The following is a 19244-nucleotide window of genomic DNA, read 5'->3' on the forward strand; positions in this document are numbered from 1 at the left end:
AATTTCCACTTCAGGTTACCCAAACGTGCAGATGATTGAGAAAGTGCTATTATTACATTGAATATTGTGAATATTTTTTTTTAATAATTATTGCCACAAAGTCCGCATGAACAAGTAACTATGCGAAGAATTTTTGGAAAAATATGAATACTAAATACCTACTCCATTGTTGTAAATATGTTATTATCCGTCATTTATGCATTTTGGGGAAATTTCAATGTTACCCCCAATGCTCTGTAATTCCCGTTTTCTTTGTAGCAATTATTATTCATTATTATCATCAACCACTATCATTCATCATCATCACTGTATCATGATTATCGTCATTCTTTTAAGGCATTTGAATTGGATTATGGTATAAGGATGGAGTAGCATTGTGAGAAGTTAATTTTGGCATTGAATATCATGTACAGTACTCGTTTGTATTTGCACTAAATAAAATTTATATATTTTAATTGAGAAGCATTTCTTGTGTTCCTTCCCGGTGTCGCAACGAGAAAATAATTAAAATTATACTTGAATGTTTGAGATAATTCAAGCAATTCCTTCAGTCCAATTTATTAAACATTTGGAATGAACTAACCCAATCAAGTAAACAGGCTATAATGGCCATTCTTTTATAGCAATTGAGATTATATATATATATATATATATATATATATATATATATATATATATATATATATATATATATATAATCCGGTTTTCATATTGTTTACTGCTGCCTTCTCCCAAACCGGTCGACGATGTAAACAGTTCGTTATCTTTTCAACGTTTACGTTATATTTGACATTAACTCTTGGTGAATTATTTTTGACATTAGTTCATTTCGATAACACTTATAAACGGTTGTGTGAAGTGCATTATTATAATTATTACCTTTCCAAGGGCCTAGGCTAAGTGGCTCTTAACACCAAGGCCTACAGTGTTCATCTGTCACCAGTTCGAGAGAAATATTTCGATGTGAGTAGACCAAATAGGCCTAATATTATTTGTCCTAGGGCTCCTGTGCTTTACAAGGCTATACTAATATATTGTTATCGTATTTTTAGAGCCATATAGGTTACGAGGCTGATGCAAGCTTGTAGAGATCTTCCTTCAAATTTAAATTATAGATTAGGTTAGGTCTACTGGAATTTTGTAGCCAAAGAGAGCCGTTGGTTAAAGGCTCAGGACAAGAGATTGATTTGTTTTTGTCCTAAGTCTCCAACCTCAAGTCCCAACCCACCTTCCCTTAACCTAACCTAACCTAACCTAACCTTATTTTTTTTTGTGGCGTGCTCAAATTCTCTGGAGTTTCCCTTAGAATAATTTAAGGTTTTCGTTTGCAGGGAAAGCTACGTTAAATGACAACAGGTTAAAATAAGGTTTGATGCCATGTGTAAAGGACTAAGTTCAATGTCATGATGTTAATTATTAACAAAAATAATTATATATATATATATATATATATATATATATATATATATATATATGTGTGTGTGTGTGTGTGTGTGTGTGTGTGTGTGTGTAAGAGAGAGAGAGCGAGAGCATACAATCTAATTTATGCTCACAAAATAGTACTGCATATTTGAATCCTAAAAATTCCCAAGGTCTTATCCATTTTGAAAGCCTCTTTACAATAGACTAAACGTTTAGTAATGACCTTTTATTCTTTAATGGATCACAGAATCAATTATCTGTATATATATTTTTATGCTTTGTCAGGTTTACTAATCAGCACCAAAGTTCTGTCAGTCTTATAACTGTCAGAAAAAGAATGCTTTCAGAATTTACAAACCGTCCCTTGATAAATATTCGTGTAATTTCAGTATATAAGTTTTACACTTTCTGTGCCTCTGTCTGACTCAGCATGGATGAGTTAGACTTTTTAGTATCATCGGAAAAGCTTCAGCTTATTTACCCATCATTATGAAATAAAATCTGACTGACTGGTCACTTTCGACTTGGTTAATGCTGTGATGTTCATAACACACTGTTTCAAGTATATGTAGGACATAGTATTAGTAAATAAAACTGGAATTAGACTGAGATTTAATATTTGATTAATACATATTTTATTCATCTTTATTTGCGTGTATACCCATTTTCTCTGATAAATTAAGTTAATATGCAGTAATGTGTATAATGAGATAGAACGATGTGCATACACTCCTGTCCTGTTCATATATTTATATGTATGTACACGAGAGAGAAGTTTGTATGAAGTATATGTTTATTTTCATAATTAAAAGAACAATAATATACATGTTTACATTGCATATATGTATGTGGACTGTACAGTGTTTAAGGTACCGGTACAATCATATCCTCTATAATGTGTCATTATACATAAATTTAATGCATATGCTGTATGTATGTAGATGTACCGTGTTTAAGGTACCGGTACACTCATATCCCCTATGCATTTTTCATTGGACCTTATAAAGTGCCATTATACATAAACTTAATGCGTATGTACGTTGTATCGAAAGCCTAACTTTGTTTATCAAAATAATTAAAATCATGAAGCATTCGTCGGGGTGAGATATTAGTCCGTAATGTACGAGAGTTATTCTGGAAGAATCATTTGTAATATGTAGTTGGAAAGTTTCATGTGGTAGAAGGCAAGTTCAGCAGCCAGGAAAATGGTACTAAGGAAGAGTCCTGTTGAAAAAAAAAGGAAGAACAGACTCCATTAGTACGAGTGAAGTAAAAAGATCTGGAGGATACAGCAGCTATAGGCTACTCACTGTGGAACAAAGCATCAAGGAATACCAGAGTTAAGGCTTGGTGCTTGGAAGAAAAACTTAGAAACTTGTATTTGGGAGATCGAATTCTCGTTGTCCTTGTTTATTTTTCAGTTTAATACTAGTTATATATATATATATATATATATATATATATATATATATATATATAAAGATTAATGCTAGCTCGTTACTAGATATATACTGCTAAGCTTTAATGTTAGTTCTAACTAGGTGAATATCAGAACTAAAGTGGTGCAGTTATCTAAGCAGAGAGAGAGAGAGGTTATGAATGAAAAAGAATGGTAATAGCTGCTAGAAACAGAACAACCAGTAAATAGTCTTATGGGATAAGATAGTTCTTGGGGACTGACTCTGACGGTAGAATAACACTAATACATACTCAAAGGATATAGCAAAAGATAGTAAATAATATATGGGATAAAACTTTCAGAACAGTCAGTAAAGAGCCCAATAGGATAGGATAGTTCTTGGGGATTGTCTCTGACGGTAGAACAGCATTAGTATATATACTCAAAAGGATATAAGTATATAGAAAGAATAAATAATATTAAAGGTTAGAATTATCCTCACGGAAGCAACCTATTCATCCATTTGCAGTGCACCAAAAATTTTCTGTAGACCTACCTCCACTCCACAGCGCAAAAACACCAGCTAGATCCATAAAAGCCAGTATGGGGCTGGCAGGACCACTTTTCCCTAAAGTGCGCATACAGCTTGTGGCATTAGACGTTGAGTCGAGGACTCCCCTTATTACCAGGCCTGATTCACTCAGAGGAATGAACCTGTTTGATAGAGAAAATGAGATTTATTTTACAATCATCATTCTACAGGGATTAACACACCTAGTTCACATAAGCTTGGAGACTTACTGGGAAAGAAAATCAGATTTATTTGAGATTCATTCATCAGGGATTAATACTTAGCCAACTCAAGCGGAGAGAAATACTTTAACAAAAGTTTGCCATATTACTATGAAAATGTGACATCAGCATCGTTACGAGAGTAGGCCTATATCATTTGTTCCAACTTTTCATGTAACAAAGCACCAGACACACACATTCCCGGTTGTTTGTCTTTCCGTGTCTCTGCGTACAGTCAAAATATCTCGATTTGTTACACCACATGTTTATACCCATTACAACCTTATTGCCAGGCCTTAACACAGTATGAATCATATTAATATTATGGAAAAGGTATGTAGATGATATTTTTGCCTTTTTGGAAGTAGATGACGAAAATTCTCTCATACATTAGGAGCTTTGAATTCTAAGGAACCCTCCGTAAAATTCAAATTGGAAAAGAGGCAAGGCAACGTCCATCCCTTTTCAGACAAAACGGAGAAGGGTTTCAGAACTATGAACCGAAAAGCCACACACATACAGTAGGCCTACAGTAGCCCTCGTAAAGCTTAAGGAGCTTAAAAAATATTTTAACAAAAAACGCTAAGATTTTTACACAAGAAAAGGGTTTCATTTCACTCTCATTATTATTAATGTTCGTTTGCATAGAACAACCCCAGGTGCAAATACAAAACACGAAGAGTGAAGAAACAAAACAATCGGCAAGTTAAGTTATTCCATCTGGTAACTAAACCTCACCATTTATTAAATTCCTCCGTAAGCTTACTCCTCTTCGGAAAGGCGTAGGCAATGGACAGAGCGAATATAGGCTTCCGGGCGATGTGGAAGTTGCATTGTCCCGTCGATGAAAAGTCGTCGTTTATTGCCTGTTGGAGAATAAATATTCTTTTTATTTATTAAGTACAGGGAAGTGAGAAAAGACGGGCGGTTCAAGGAACGCGCCTTTTCGAGTGCTCCTGTATTTCTCAATTTTGAGGTTAGCCCAGGGATTTATTCTCGATTTTCCACTGTTCCAGCAGTGGATAACACTGATGTGACCTTAGTGTTGTGCTTTGCAGTGTTTTACGTGCCAAAACAGTGTTGTAATTTAGGTGAACTGATACACACCTAGTAAACAAGTGTCTTAGCCGGTGAACTAACATTCCCGGGGGTGGTGGTAGGGGCTCGCTGCGTCCCTCCCTCCCACCCTCCTTACCCCGGCTAAACAGCACTGGCAGTTAGCCCGCAAAAAAACTGGTTAATCAAGATGGGTTGTTATAATGCACATGCCCTCAGGAGAAAGGACTCCATAGGCCTGCATTCTACAGCTCCTTATGCAACCATGAAAATGGTTGGTAATGTGTTATTTAGGGATATGAAATTAGGAATGAATGACAGAGGTATTCAGAATATAAACTGAAATAAGATTGTGGTAAAACTGATCTCAACAGATATATTTACAGAGGTTGTGAAGAATTTTGAGGATAAAGCTATCAAGGTAAATGGTACAGACTCAATGAAAGTTATAAATATAAGTTCGCAAGTGTCATTTGTATCAATAAGGAATGCACCTTTCGAGATGGATAATCAAGTGATAATAGATATATTGAATAGGTATGGAAAGTTAGAACACTTAAGGCATAACAAATATGCAGTTGGACCTTTTGAAGGTTAACTCAGTGGCATTCGCACAGCAAAGATGAGGGTAACAGAAAATATCCCTTCATCAATTTATATCGATGGCTACAATTTTACATGATGAGAGGTGAATCAACTCTGCCAAATATTGAAGAAAACTATCCCTTGTTTAACTAGAATATTATATAGGAAAATTTTAATAAGTGGGTTGATCCAATAAACAGAGAAATATTGTTTAAATATATCCACGAAGTCTTCGCTGCAAAGGATAAGTTATTTATGATGAACATAACTGATAGTTATCTGTGTAGTAATTGTGGAGAAGCTGAAACTATTATGCACTTAGTTTATTTTTGTAAATTGAAGAGAACAGACTGTTGTAAACTGGATAAAAAAAAGTACTGAGCCAGGTTTGTAAAATAAATACAGTAAGTTTCCTAAAGATTTTAAAACTGGATTTTCAAGCCTATACAAAAAAGGATAAAATTACAGCAATAATATTAATAAGTGAATATACAGCTGGAATTTGGTATCTTCATAAAGTAATGCCCTTAGCAGATGAGTTAAGTATGATTTCATGTATAAAAAGCAGAATGCTCAAAACAAGATTGATAGGCTATTGTTAAAAGCACTTGAGGATAAATGTCATTTATTTTTTACCAGAGAATATGTTCATCTCGAGATATGGGAGTAACATTTTTGTAGATGACTTAGGTACGTAGATGTAAATGATATATTAACCACATTGAGACTAACAAAAGTATATATATATATATATATATATATATATATATATATATATATATATATATATATATATATATATATATATATATATATATATATATATATATATATATATATATATATAATATAAAAAATATATTTGTATAAAAGATAACTATGTGCAAAACTATGTAAATTTTCTCACTAAAAGTTTAAAAAAGTACAAAGAAGTAAATTATAATCGCAATATCTTTTTTCTATATGAATTGAAGGGAGTCACGTAAGTAATATCACTGTGGGGAACGATGTGGTACTTTGAATAGTGTTATGGTACTACAGACGGTTTCTGTTCGTACTGGAATGTACCTTGCATGCGTAAATTTTTGCAAAATATCAATAACAGACATATGAACCTTTGGTATTATATGACCATTCTTTGTTTATTACTCTGTTGGTGCAGTTTGTGACTTCACTACAGTACACAGGTGCGCATGTGCGATGTTGCATAATTTGTTCTAGAAAAAAATTTCGTGGCTATTTGACACTGTTTCTTTGTTCCTTACGCTTGGACACGACTAGGCCTGTGTGCTGTCGTGAAATGAGTTCGTTTTTTTTTTTTTTTTAAATAACGGCGTTCGTTTTAAAACTTCCGAGAGCCCCAGGCGTTTTTCTTTCTGATTGTGTTTTATGTAAGTCTAACGAATTTCATATTCAATTCTGTCTAAGGACCTGGTATAACCCAAGTGTGAAGCCATATCTTTAGGTGGGAACCGATATGAAATTTGTCAGAATCACACCACAAACTATCAGGAAAAAATATATTTCATCAGATTTTGAATGAAATACCCTTTGCCAACTCGAAGACGCATTCCAGATCCGAAGAGTAGCATGTGAGACTGTTACAATGCTATTATATTTTCGTCTTTTGATCTCTTACTAAGGTGCAAGCCATTTTGCTTTGAATAAGTTGGCTAATATTGATATTACTGTATAACTGGGACACGCCCGTGATAGCCTTTTATGACTTCATCTTTCCGTCGTAAGGACATTTTTTTTTATATATATATGCTGCTGTGATCTGTTAATCCCTCTGCTGTGAAAGAGTAGAAAAGTATTCATACCGTCTGCCATGTGCTCTGTGAAGACTTTTAAACTGCCATATCAGAAGATATAGCAGACACCCTCTGCCAGTACCAGGTAGTCTGTTATGTCCTCTGAGATGAAGTTTCTATAAGCAACCTTCAAAGAAAGAATTAAGTCTTGTCTGACGCTATACGTAATTCTTTAGGATCGTAAATTAAAGGTGGTTCGCATTTCAATACGTTCTGCATGTTGTAACTATTTTCTTTCTATTTGAATGATAAGTCTTTGTTCCTTTCTTATCGCATGGTGAGAATGTTTCCCACCTCTTGGCATGGTGAGACTATTTGTTTACTTTACACTTGGTGAGAGAATTTACCTACTACGCTGAAGGTGAGAATCTTTCACTATTCTACCCATAATTGGGAGGTTTCCTTGTATTCCAAATGGACCTTCATCACCTTCAGCATGGTAAGAATGTTACCATTCGTGTGGTGACAACCTCACCTTACCTTAACATGATAAACACGCCCTCTCCCAATTCCTTTGGGTGGAAATTGTTCGCTTACCTTCCGCATGGTGAGCATGTCACAAAGAACAGCCATGCGCTCTGTCTTGACCCGGTTTCTTGCTTCGTAACACCCGTAGACCATGTAGCTTTTCTTGTCGTATACTTCTTTGTACAACCCTTCCGTGGCTTGCTGTGGAATACAGAAATATTTCAGATAATGTTATCCAATGCTGAAAGTTTTAGAATCGGAAGCAGCGCAGTAGAATAGAAAAACAAGACGATATATTCAATCCTTTCATGACGATTTAGCTTATCGTCATGAAAGGATTAAAGTCCATTGATAGTCTTATACATTTCATTTGTTTTATCATATTCATCTTCAAGCTAGGCTAAACTGGTACAGTCTCTTGGTGGTATGTATTTATTATAGATAAAGCTACATTAGTTTGGTCTTTATTCTAATATATATATATATATATATATATATATTTATATTTATTCTATATATATATATATATTATATATATATATATATATATATATATATATATATATATATATATATATATATATATATAAACCGATAGTATAGACCAGTGGCTATCCATGAAGTGATAAACGGCTTTGTTCAGCACACTCAACAGGGCGGAGAAAGAATTTTGCTCCAGTTCTTGATGTAAATTAATCATCAGCAAAAACCTAATTATCGTTGTTAGATATTAGAGGGTCTGTATTAGTAATATTTTAGGGATTATAGATCACTTTTCAGGTCATGTTAAATTTTGGAAGCAATGTGTTTAAAAAGGTTAACCTAGTTACTTTTTGAGGGCTATGTAAGTCTAAGCGAAATACAGATAATGTTTAACCTCTTGTTAGATTCATTTCACGCTGCAATTAGATATGGCAAAGAAACCCCCAAATTCTAAGTAAACTGGTTCATTTTGGAATCCCCAAATTCCAAGTAGGTTGGACTGTAAACGAAATCCCAGATTCAACTTAATCTGGAATGTATTCTCGTTCAAACCAAAAGCAGCCCAAAGCAAAAATCAGCTTACCTGAAGCAATTGGTGAAGAGATGTTCCTTCCTGTAAGGCCCAAGGAATCTTTCTGTAGGATACTAAGTCCTCCAAGGAATCCACTGGAATAGTCACCTTAGGTACAGCTAAAATGGACGTCAAGACCCCTAAATAGGCTGCGTCTATGATGAAGGCAGCAATCAGCCAGGTGACCATGAACACGCGTCCTGTATGGGTCGGTGGGATTATAGGGTAAGCTGGAAAGGAAAAGTAGTATATGATTTCTTATCACCTCAGGAATTTCTATAAAATATGTTTGGAAAGTGAAATGGAATAAGTTTCTCTTTTATTAGGAAAGGTGATAATAATAATATAATAATAATAATAATAATTGACCTCTTTCCTTGGTAACCATTTTGGAGTTCCACTCTGCGTAAATTCATCTTGATAGAGAGTTTGCAATTGAATCTGCCAAATCTATTTTAAAAACTCGATGTGTTTTTATTCAGTTATCACTACTGTGATGCTGTAATTATCAATAGTAAACTGAGTGTGGAACATCAGTCTAGAAGTAAGAGAAGGGTTGAGGCAGTCCCAGTTGTGATTCTTTGTTAGCAAGACATCCCAGGAACTAGAGAACAGAATTTGATGCAATATTGCAGGTACAATTGCAGCGTCTCCTGAGATTATTAACTTTTGGGATAATTGGATCAGAGTTGACAATATGCCACCAAGGAACCACCTTGCACATCATTTTGATTTGATTCGATTTATGAAATTTAGGCTTGTCAAGCCAACCAAGCACTGGGGCACTTTCGGCAATTCAGTTCTTAAGACAGTGAAAGGAAGGGGATGGAGTGGTTGGACAGCAAGATAAAGAGATCCAGAAAATAAAGGAGATGAAGTGCGAGATCTAAAGAAGCAATAATTAGAGGGGCTGTACAGTAAGATTGAAGAAAGGAAGCTGGAATGGAGGTCAAATGAAAGGTTAACAAATGTGTGCAGCTAGGGGCCGATGGGACGTTGCGAACACCCTTTAGCAAAGCCTACACTGCACCAATATGTGTAATGAAGTTGCAAATCATAACAAATAGTAGATTTTGGCATTCTAAATGCTTCAAAACTTAATAAAAAAAATTGTCATATATACATTTAATAATGTTCATGTATCATAGTTTTATGCATTCATTGTCCAAAGTCAATCAATTCAAGTGAGTAATTTTGGCAGAAGTATACGCTAGACCTAGTGTCTCTTTTCCTTCAGGTTAAATCGTGAACTACAAGGAGTTGGCTTACGTTCATTGAGTAACTGAGCGATGATCCAGACTGGGTTGAAGCCAGATTCGTATTTGGGCAGCAGACTCTGTAGTCCCCCAGAGCAATATCGCGTCGGTGGTGAGAGGAGGTGGTTCATCACTATGCCTAGGATGGCGCTTAGTCCCAAGACCACTGCTAGGGCAAGCCACGTCTAGAATATGTATTTATTTTGCTTATTTAGTTCTCCATACATGAATTCTTACATATATATAGACGTATTCTTGCTATTAAAAAACGTATTACATTTTTCTAAATAGTTTTACATGAATTCTTACATAGATATACACGGTTACACGGTCTATCTGAACATGTTACAATATACTTTTATTATTTATTATTATTATTATTATTATTATTATTATTATTATTATTATTATTATTATTATTATTATTATTATTATTATTATTATTATTATTATTATTATTCAGTAGATGAAACCTATTCATGTAGAACAAGACCCACAGGAGCCATTGACTTGAAATTCAAGCTTCCAAAGAATATGGTGTTCATTAGGAAGAAGTGAGAGGATGTAAAGGAAAATACAGAGAGAAGAGATCCCACTTATTAAAAAAGAAAAAATAAATTAATGAATAGACAAGTAGATAAAAATGTATTAAAATGCAAGAAGAATAGTATCAGGGAAGTAATGCCTTGCATTTTCTCTTGAACTTCCGAAGTTCCAGCTGCACGACAACCTCAGGGAAACTGTTCCACAGTGTAACGGTGTGAGGAATAAAGGACCCCTGGAACTGAGAAGTTCGACAGCGAGGCACATTTACTGCATATTGGTGCTGCTCTTCAGCGAATCTGGTTGCTTTCGGCAGATAAAGTGGATCAGGGATCAGTTGTGAATGTGAAAGATCTCTGCTGAATACAACTTATGAAAAAGTGACAAACAAGAGACCATCCGTCTGTGGCTCAAATCATAACTGCTACTATTAGGAAGCAGAAACCTACCACCACAAACCAATCTATCTAAGAGAGATAAATCTCCAGCAGAAGCAGACAGCCACCCCGGGGAACAGTATTCCAGTAAAGGAAGGACAGATGACCTAAAACAGGTTGCATTGATTTCGTCGCTGTTATAAAGATATGAGGTCTTACGAACAAAACCTTACTTTCGTGCAGCATTTGCTGAAACTTTCATTAGATGTTTCTGAAAAGTTACATGTGAGTCAAAAGTTACACCTAGAATAGTTAAAGCTTCAGACTCAGTCAGTAAGGTTCCATCCACCTGAAGGGGAGGATGGGGTGGGAAATCTGTACGAGATCTACTAATCAAGAGTGTTTTCGTCTTACCGAAGTTCAGCCTCATATCCCACCGACTATACCATTCCCTGATCCGGTTAATGTCCCGATTGAGGCTGAGAGCAGCATCATTTCTCATAAGTGGTGACTTTACTACACCCACAAGTCATCGGCATACTGAACAATCTTGTTTTCCAGGCCAACAACACATCACTTGTATAAGCTAAAAATAACAGTGGACCAAGAACACTGCCCTGTGGAACTCCAGACACAATAGATCTTGGTTCACCAAAGATCCCATCCACAACAACTCGCTGCTGCCTGCCTGTAAGGAAATCTTGAAGTAATCCTAAAACATATCCACCCACTCCAAGATTCTGTAGTATATAAATAAGTGTCTTGTGATTTACTAGATCGAAAGCAACACTAAAATCTATTTGAATTGCTCTGCACTCAAAACCCATATCAATGTTCTCTTGCAAATGGCATGTTAAGTCTAAAAAAGCATCGAAGGTACCCATCTGCTTCCTGTATGCATATTGACTCTCAGCTAACAATCCTTTAGATTCCACATACTTATGTAGTGGCTTAAAAATAAGTTTTTCACCAACTTTGGAGAGCGCAGGGAGAACAGAAATTAGCCTGCAGTTACTGCAGTCTGCAGATATGCCACTCTCTAGAACAGACACTGAATACTAAGCTTGCACTCATCCACAAAGATACTACGTTGACATAAAAATCTGTAAAATCTATAAATCTTGGGAGACAACACACTAGAAACTTTATTTTTAAACAAAGGGAAGAAACCATCAGGATCTTCACCCCAGCTATCAAGATTATCCAGAATTTTCTTAATATCCCTAGAACAAAATACAAATTTTGTAAGATTAGGTTCAGGATAACAAGTATCAGGGAGAGGGACATCCACAGCTGATTGCTTAGCTTCAAAAGCTCGATGGAGCAGTTCAGCCTTTCAGGGCCAGTAACCAATCTACCATCATCTGTTAGTAGTGGTGGAATGGAAGACGAACCTGACTCAAAGTTAGATGATGCCAATTTGGTCCACCACAGATGAGGCTGAGCAATTCCTTCAAGTTTCCTCTTCAAGGAATTATTGTAATTTCTCTCGGCTGTATGGTGGGTTCTATTCGCAGCACGGCGAGACTCAACAAAAATGGCGTAATTTTCATTTGAATGATTTTATCTCCATGCGTTAAATTTGGTCTGTTTGTCATGATAGGCTCGTCTACATGTATCATCAAACTATGGCTGGTCATTTGTCCTAAATTTGATGACCTTTCTAGGGACATATCTTATTAAAATAGCCATCAGCATTTCATTTAACTTCTTGGGATCAGAATCTAATATAGCACTGAAATATTAGGTGCCTGACAAGCTTCAATAATGCGATCCCAGTTGGCTCTGGATTTCAGCCAGACGGTTTTTCCAGTGGTGGAACTAGGAATATACCGATTGACAGATATGTCCATCTCAGTGGCGCAATGATCAGAGGTGCCTATATATTCACAGACCTTGGACTTGCCAGTAGCTGGAACATATGCGAATATGAGGTCCAGAAATGTGCGTGGGTTCCTCAATTAGTTGGACAATATCGGAGGATACACAGAACTCAAGAGCAAACCGGCCATGTTGATCTGTGGAATTAGAATTAGCCACTAACTATGCATTAGACTGCAGTCTCCACAAATAACGAATGAAGGTTTTGAATCCCGTGACTGAGCCATACTAATCCTTTCCAAAAAATTCTCATATATATAGAATCGTCGATTAAGCACCAAATACGTAAACACTGTAGAACTTACTCAGATTTTTCAAACAAAGAACTTGATGGCAACTACTACACCGCAAATTTTTCTAACGATAAAGAGGTCGTCCGGAGTTAGAGCATACAGCCATACCTTGCGCATGCGGGATGTTGCGACGATAAATAAAGTCAGGGCCATCAAACCTCGGGAGTAAAAACTCAGTCTTTGACTTGTTACTATTTACAAGTCTCAGAAAAAAACACCAAATCGTAATTACGGGCACAACTCTGGAGATCAAGAAAATTTGACCTTAAGCCTTGAATATGAGTAAAGTACTTTGCAATTTTTCTTACTGTAATGAGTAACTAGCCCAGGATTCAACTCAATGTCTCCCGAAGGAATGAAAATTGACAACATAAAATCAGTATCAAAACTAATAGACTCGTAACAGTAACACTGTAAAAATCAGTAGAACAATAAACAACATACCATCAACAACAACAGTATTTACATTATTTACAAAAATGCTGTTGAGAGATTATAATTGTGCCTGACTTCCAAAACTAGTATCAACGCTTAGACACAAAGATTTTGTTTTCGTTTTACTCAACCTCGGCAGACAAGGGCCTGGTGAAGTTTGCGAGGTCCTTCTCCTGCCTTGGTCTAGGCAGGAATATCCCGTTGTGGTCGAAGTAGAGGATGCTAGAGTAGTCAATGGCCTGATTCCGTTCCCACGACACCACGAAGGGTCCCAGAGCCATGTCCGATTTCTGTTTCGAAGGGAAAACATTTGAGTAGACTCAAGGAATTAACGAGAAATATAATTTCTTTCATAATTCTTGCAGGGCCATAATTCTGTGACTTGTTTCGTGTTTTTTTTTAAATAATCTTAGACTTACAGATTGGGTTGGGTTATTGGGGCAAAAGAGACACGTGTTTAAGAACATCAACATTTTAATTTATCAGATGAAAGACTTGTGTGTGTGTTTGTGTGTATGTGTGTGCATATTATCAACCCGGATATGGCAGGGTTGTGAAGTCAGAATGGAATTGTTTAAAATAATATGTTGTGTAATAGGTTAGGAGACAAATGTTGTGGTATTATTATGAAACAACACTTGATATAGTGAACACTTTTAGTGCAAATGAACCGCATGTTGTGTGTTATTATTATGAACGTGTGGTATTGTTATAAGCGAACACTTTTCGTGCAGGTGACCGTAACTGACATAGGCACCTCCGGTTTACTATCCGACCCATCTTAGGTCTGTGATGGTCTTTGTCTAATCTATCTATGATACATCGTTAGCAGGTATTTTAGTCTGAGAAATTTTGGTAATTATTTAATTGATGATTTTGGGAACCATGTATGTAGGAGATATTTTTAAAGAGTTGAATCAGTATCAAGTAGCTTTCCAGCGCTAAGTGACGGCATTTCAACAGCCATTCTTGATTTCAGTATTGCCACGAAATAGCGCTAATGGACATAGCACACTTTCTTGCGTGTTTATAGTTTTAAATCTTTAACATTTATCATTCGATGCAAAATTTAGGCAAAAATCATAAGGGGAAAAAACTAGTACCGTTTATATATGGCGTCAATTCTAATCTTGGACCCTCTTGCTTGTGAGACTAGCGGTGTCATCATTAGACTAAACGGTACTATTTTTTCCCACTTACGATTTTCCCCGAATTTTGCATCGAATGATAAACGTCAACGATTTAAAACTTAAAACATGCAAGGAAGTGTGCTATGTCCATTAGTGCTATTTTGTGGTATATACAGTATATTATAGTATATTATATATATATATATATATATATATATATATATATATATAATATTATATATATATACGAATTGTTATAGACCGTGGTTAACACATCTCACTTTCAAATTACTAAGTTTCTCACTTTGCTCGTGAAAGTTTATTTCAGGAGTTGACGCGACTATTGTGAGTTATTTTCAATTTTGCTACTACTGTATATAATCTATATAAATAAAAATGAATGTATGTATGTATGCTCAAGCATAACTCCGAAACGCATAGAGCAATTTCAACCAAAATTGGTTTACATATAACTTACTATCTGGAAAAGAATACTGTGAGGGTAAGACATCACTAGCACCAAAGGGCACCAAAGGGGGGTGGGTGAAGAAGCGCTTCCCTGAAACGGGGCTGGTTCTGCCTGTATACTTAGAAACTTTACGAATTTATCATACCTAATTTTGGTATACATATGACTTACTATCTGGAAAAGAATATTGTGAGGGTAAGGCTTCAATGACACCAAAGGGGGTGAAAGTTGGGAAGGGGGTGACAGAGAGAGTGAGAGGTAGAGGAAGTGAGAGATAGAGTATGAGAGAAAGTAGAGGGGGTATTAGGGAGAAGAAAGAGGGAAAGGGACAAGGAGGGATGGAGAGAGAGAGAGGGAGAAAGTTAGAGAAAGAAAATGAGAGAGAGAGGGGGGGAGAGGAAGTGAGAGAGAGAGAGTAGAAGAGGTGTTTGGGAGAAGAAAGATGGAAAGAGACAGGGAAGGTTGAGAGAGAGAGAGAGTGAGAGAAAGAAATAGTGAGAGAGAGAGAGAGGGAAAGAGTAGAGGGGTGTTAGGGAGAAGAGAGAGAAGAGAGAGAGAGAGAGAGAGAGAGAGGGTGTTAGGGAGGAGAAAGAGGGAAAAAGTGAGAGAGGGAGATTTAATCGGTTGTCATCCAGCTATCCCAGGCAGCGCCGGGTTGGTCAGCTAGTGTATTTCTAAATTGCAGGTATTTCCAGAAAGTAGTTGAATAGTGCTGCTGCATTATAGGTGGTCATTCTGTAAGAAATGAACATGGCATTCTTTAGTATTTGACCATTACTCTGAATGTATACTGCACGCCTGCGTAATTAGGCCTATGTGAACAAACTGGTATTCAACTGCAGAAAAATGTACTATATATAAAATCATCAAAGCTTTTATTTAAAAAAAACTAAATGTTATAGCACATGCATCATTATTTGTGCATGTAGGCCTACATTTTGTGAATGAAAATTAAACAATCTGAAAACTCCCAAATACCACGCGTCCTTGTTTGTGCGTAAAATCATTTTAAGAAATAAATGTCACATCATAACGTAAATAAACGTAATTTCCTTGTCTGTGAGTTATAATAGATCCTTGTACTGTACCAGCCAGTGGTTCGTGCCCAGTACACCCATTGAGAACAGACGGGGTTAAACATACCCCATAAACGTTCATTCCTATGAGTCCAGTCCAAGTGCCGTTTTGTAAGAGCCGACCCCACTCGTCATTTCCGGCCGTGACGTAGGTATACCTGTCGAAAGGTAATAGGGGATACCTGATACGATATTTTATTGTCAAATCGTATCATAAAATTCTATTTATTTTGATTAATGCAGTTTTTAAATATCATAAACTATTATGGCGTGGTCCATAGTAATGTGGTTAATTTGGATAAAGTAACAATAACAATACTAATGGTCAATATGGTATTTTATTGTCAAATCGTATCATCAAATTTTAGTTATTATGATTAATGCAGCTTTTAAATATTATAAACCATTTTGGCGTGGTCCACATGAATGTGAAGTTAATTTTAGTAAGATAATGATTATATAATACTAATAATCTACGTGAAAAGGTATCTTATGTTCTCAGACGCTTAAGAAGATGGGTAGAAATAATTTACGTGAGTAACAGAGGGGAAAGAAGAGACAAAATATGTCGAGATGTTGGGAAGAAGAGTAAACGAAGAATTAAAACGAGAAGAGAAAGTAGAAATGAAACGGAAGAAAGAACAGAAGACAAGAACAGCGAACACTCGAAGAAGTGTGATAGAAGACAGAAGAGAAAATATAAGAAAAAAATTAAAGAAATGTAGAGAATGAATTGTGTTCATTAACTTACGTGTAATTCATCTTCTGAACAACGATCTTGAATATATCGACGGCGATTCCCGTGGCCTCCACGGAACCATCGGCTCCGAAGGCGACCTCACACCAGGGAGGCCAAGAACCAACGGCCACGCGGAGGTGGTTTGCAGACTGAGCCATCTATAGTTGTCTGTCTAGTGGAGATATTCAAAAGAGTTACAAGCATTCTAGGACAAAGTCCTCATTCCTAGTTTTTTTTCAAATTGAGGTTATATCATTAAATGTTAACAGTAAATCATTACTATCTACAACGTCAAAATATTCTTCAATTATACTAAAGTCTTTCCCAAAAATCTCTCATCAAAAGATCAAACCAAAGTTCCAGTGTAAAGCTGAAAAAGAAGGAAAACCCTCCGCGCTCTTACCAGCAATCCGATCTGCAGTCAGAGACCCAGTAGACTGTCGACAGTAACTGAATTGCAGAAGAGAGCCAGAAGAAGAAAGCTCTGTGCTCAGCAGTGGTGAACAACCTGGGGGATTCTGATTGGCTGAATAAGCTTTTAAGGAGGGGCTTTGATATTGCGTTACTCTTCAGATAGCTACCCGGACTAATGATGATTCATTCCAACAAAAACTTATTGCTTAGAAACTTAAGCAGGCGATAACGTCACAGAATCAGCGGGAAGTTGTAGATATCGAGTGCCAGCTGTGGACTGGCACTCGCTGGGCCGGAGTTCGATTCCCCGGCCGACTGATGAAGAGTTTGAGGAATTTATTTCTGGTGATAGAAATTCATTTCTCGCTATGATGTGGTTCGGATTCCACACTAAGCTGTAGGTCCCGTTGCTAAGTAACCAATTGGTTCTTAGCCACGTAAAATAAGTCTAATCCTTCGGGCCAGCCTTAGGAGAGCTGTTAATTAGCTCAGTGGTCTGGTAAAACTGAGGTATACTTAACTTGTAGATAGGCCTGACTGTATTCGTGCGCTTACTCTATTACTCCTAGCTACGTAACTTAGTGTCAAACAGTTTTGATTTCATTGTCTTGGTTAATTCTGGTGGTTTTCAAAAGGAATACCTATGGAAAGCACAGAATGATCTGTAGGTATTATAGTCATTAATCAGTAATCAATAGCTACAGATTTTTCATTGGAAGAAAATAAACTACGCCATTAAGGAAGAGAGAGAGAGAGAGAGAGAGAGAGAGAGAGAGAGAGAGAGAGAGAGAGAGAGAGAGAGAGAACACATTTCTCCCATAAACCAAAGGGTGAAGTTTAGGTGTCTCATTACGAACACAGAAAGAAACCAGTCACAATTCTGACTGGCAACTCGTCATGGCGTTCCTGTTAATGACTGGCTGAGCATCTCGCTCACGCTACACACAGTCTGAAATCGATGGACTAAATATCCAAATGAAACCCTCTTTTGACAGGCGAGCATTTCGACTGTCAATTATCTTAACAGGTGCAGTGACGCCACCTCATTTCAGATGGAGCCACTTGTCGTCCATCTGTTTATTTTTAGAAGGTTTACATTTTCGTCTGCGGAACGAAATGGGCGGGACTGACAGGATGACGGCTCCCTTCCCGTCACACTGGCTGACTTGATTCTGGTGTTTGGATTTTTTTTTTTGTTTATTTGTAAAATCAACGGCGGATGTCGACTTGAAAATTCTGCATCCCACTCGCTTGTATTGATATAATTTTTCACGTGTGGTGATGTGTGATAAACGAATCACATGCTTATGGGATTATATATATATAATATATATATATATATATATATATATATATATATATATATATATATATATATATATCATATCTGCACATACATCATAAATATATCTAATAATGGCAGCAGTATTATCAGTATTAATGTAGCCATCATTGTTATTACGGCAAGCACGTATGGAAAAAAGTAACTTTTTTTTTTTTTACTAAAACTCGGATAACCTTTTATTCTTTGAGAGGCAGATCTGTTTCCTCCGTCGATACTAAATCTAATCTCTCTCTCTCTCTCCCTCCCTCTCTCTCTCTCTCTCTCTCTCTCTCTCTCTCTCTCTCTCTCTCTCTCTCTCTCTCTGGATGCCCGGTAATGACTACCATCTGATCTCACTAGAACTATCCCGGTAGGTGAGCTACCATCTTGATCTCCTAGATTAATCTTTCTTAGTGATCTTTCCAAAGTCACCAACCAATCCTTTATCAAATTGGAAGCATTAACCTGTCTGTGTTTGTGCGTGTGTCTGTGTGTTGTGTGTTTGTGTGTGTGAGAGAGAGAGAGAGATGCGGTAAGGCGTTTTTGCAAGATAGGCTTGCACAATTTCCACTAATTTAAGAAAGACTTTATCCCCCCTCTTCTCAGCATTTTCTTAGCGTAGGAGAATGTGGTAACGCTACTGTGAGAATCGCATTGTATGTTGGTCTAATGCATTTTATGTCTATGCATTACATGTTGATCTATGCATTACATATT

General features: G+C 36.5%; 1 protein-coding gene across 3 annotated transcripts; it reads right to left on the reverse strand.

Moving 5' to 3' along the window:
• Positions 1–2024: 2024 nt before the first annotated feature.
• Positions 2025–17468, reverse strand: LOC136844686 (glutamate receptor-like). Of its 3 annotated transcripts, XM_067113932.1 has the most exons (10): positions 17193–17463; positions 16802–16961; positions 16118–16208; positions 13507–13665; positions 9860–10031; positions 8603–8820; positions 7606–7737; positions 4352–4479; positions 3378–3535; positions 2025–2646 (listed from the first exon to the last, which is right to left on the reverse strand). In XM_067113932.1, the coding sequence occupies exons 2-10, from the start codon at positions 16945–16947 to the stop codon at positions 2552–2554; spliced, it is 1299 nt and encodes a 432-aa protein (XP_066970033.1). In that variant the 5' UTR covers positions 16948–16961; positions 17193–17463; the 3' UTR covers positions 2025–2551. The 3 variants fall into 3 exon arrangements, with proteins under 3 accessions (XP_066970033.1, XP_066970034.1, XP_066970035.1); XM_067113933.1 differs by lacking the exons at positions 16118–16208; positions 17193–17463 and having other exon boundaries at positions 16802–16937; XM_067113934.1 differs by lacking the exons at positions 2025–2646; positions 4352–4479 and having other exon boundaries at positions 3384–3535; positions 17193–17468.
• Positions 17469–19244: the final 1776 nt, after the last annotated feature.

The sequence above is a fragment of the Macrobrachium rosenbergii genome, chromosome 13, assembly GCF_040412425.1.
Source record: "Macrobrachium rosenbergii isolate ZJJX-2024 chromosome 13, ASM4041242v1, whole genome shotgun sequence".
In the NCBI taxonomy this organism is placed as follows: Eukaryota; Metazoa; Arthropoda; class Malacostraca; order Decapoda; family Palaemonidae; genus Macrobrachium; species Macrobrachium rosenbergii.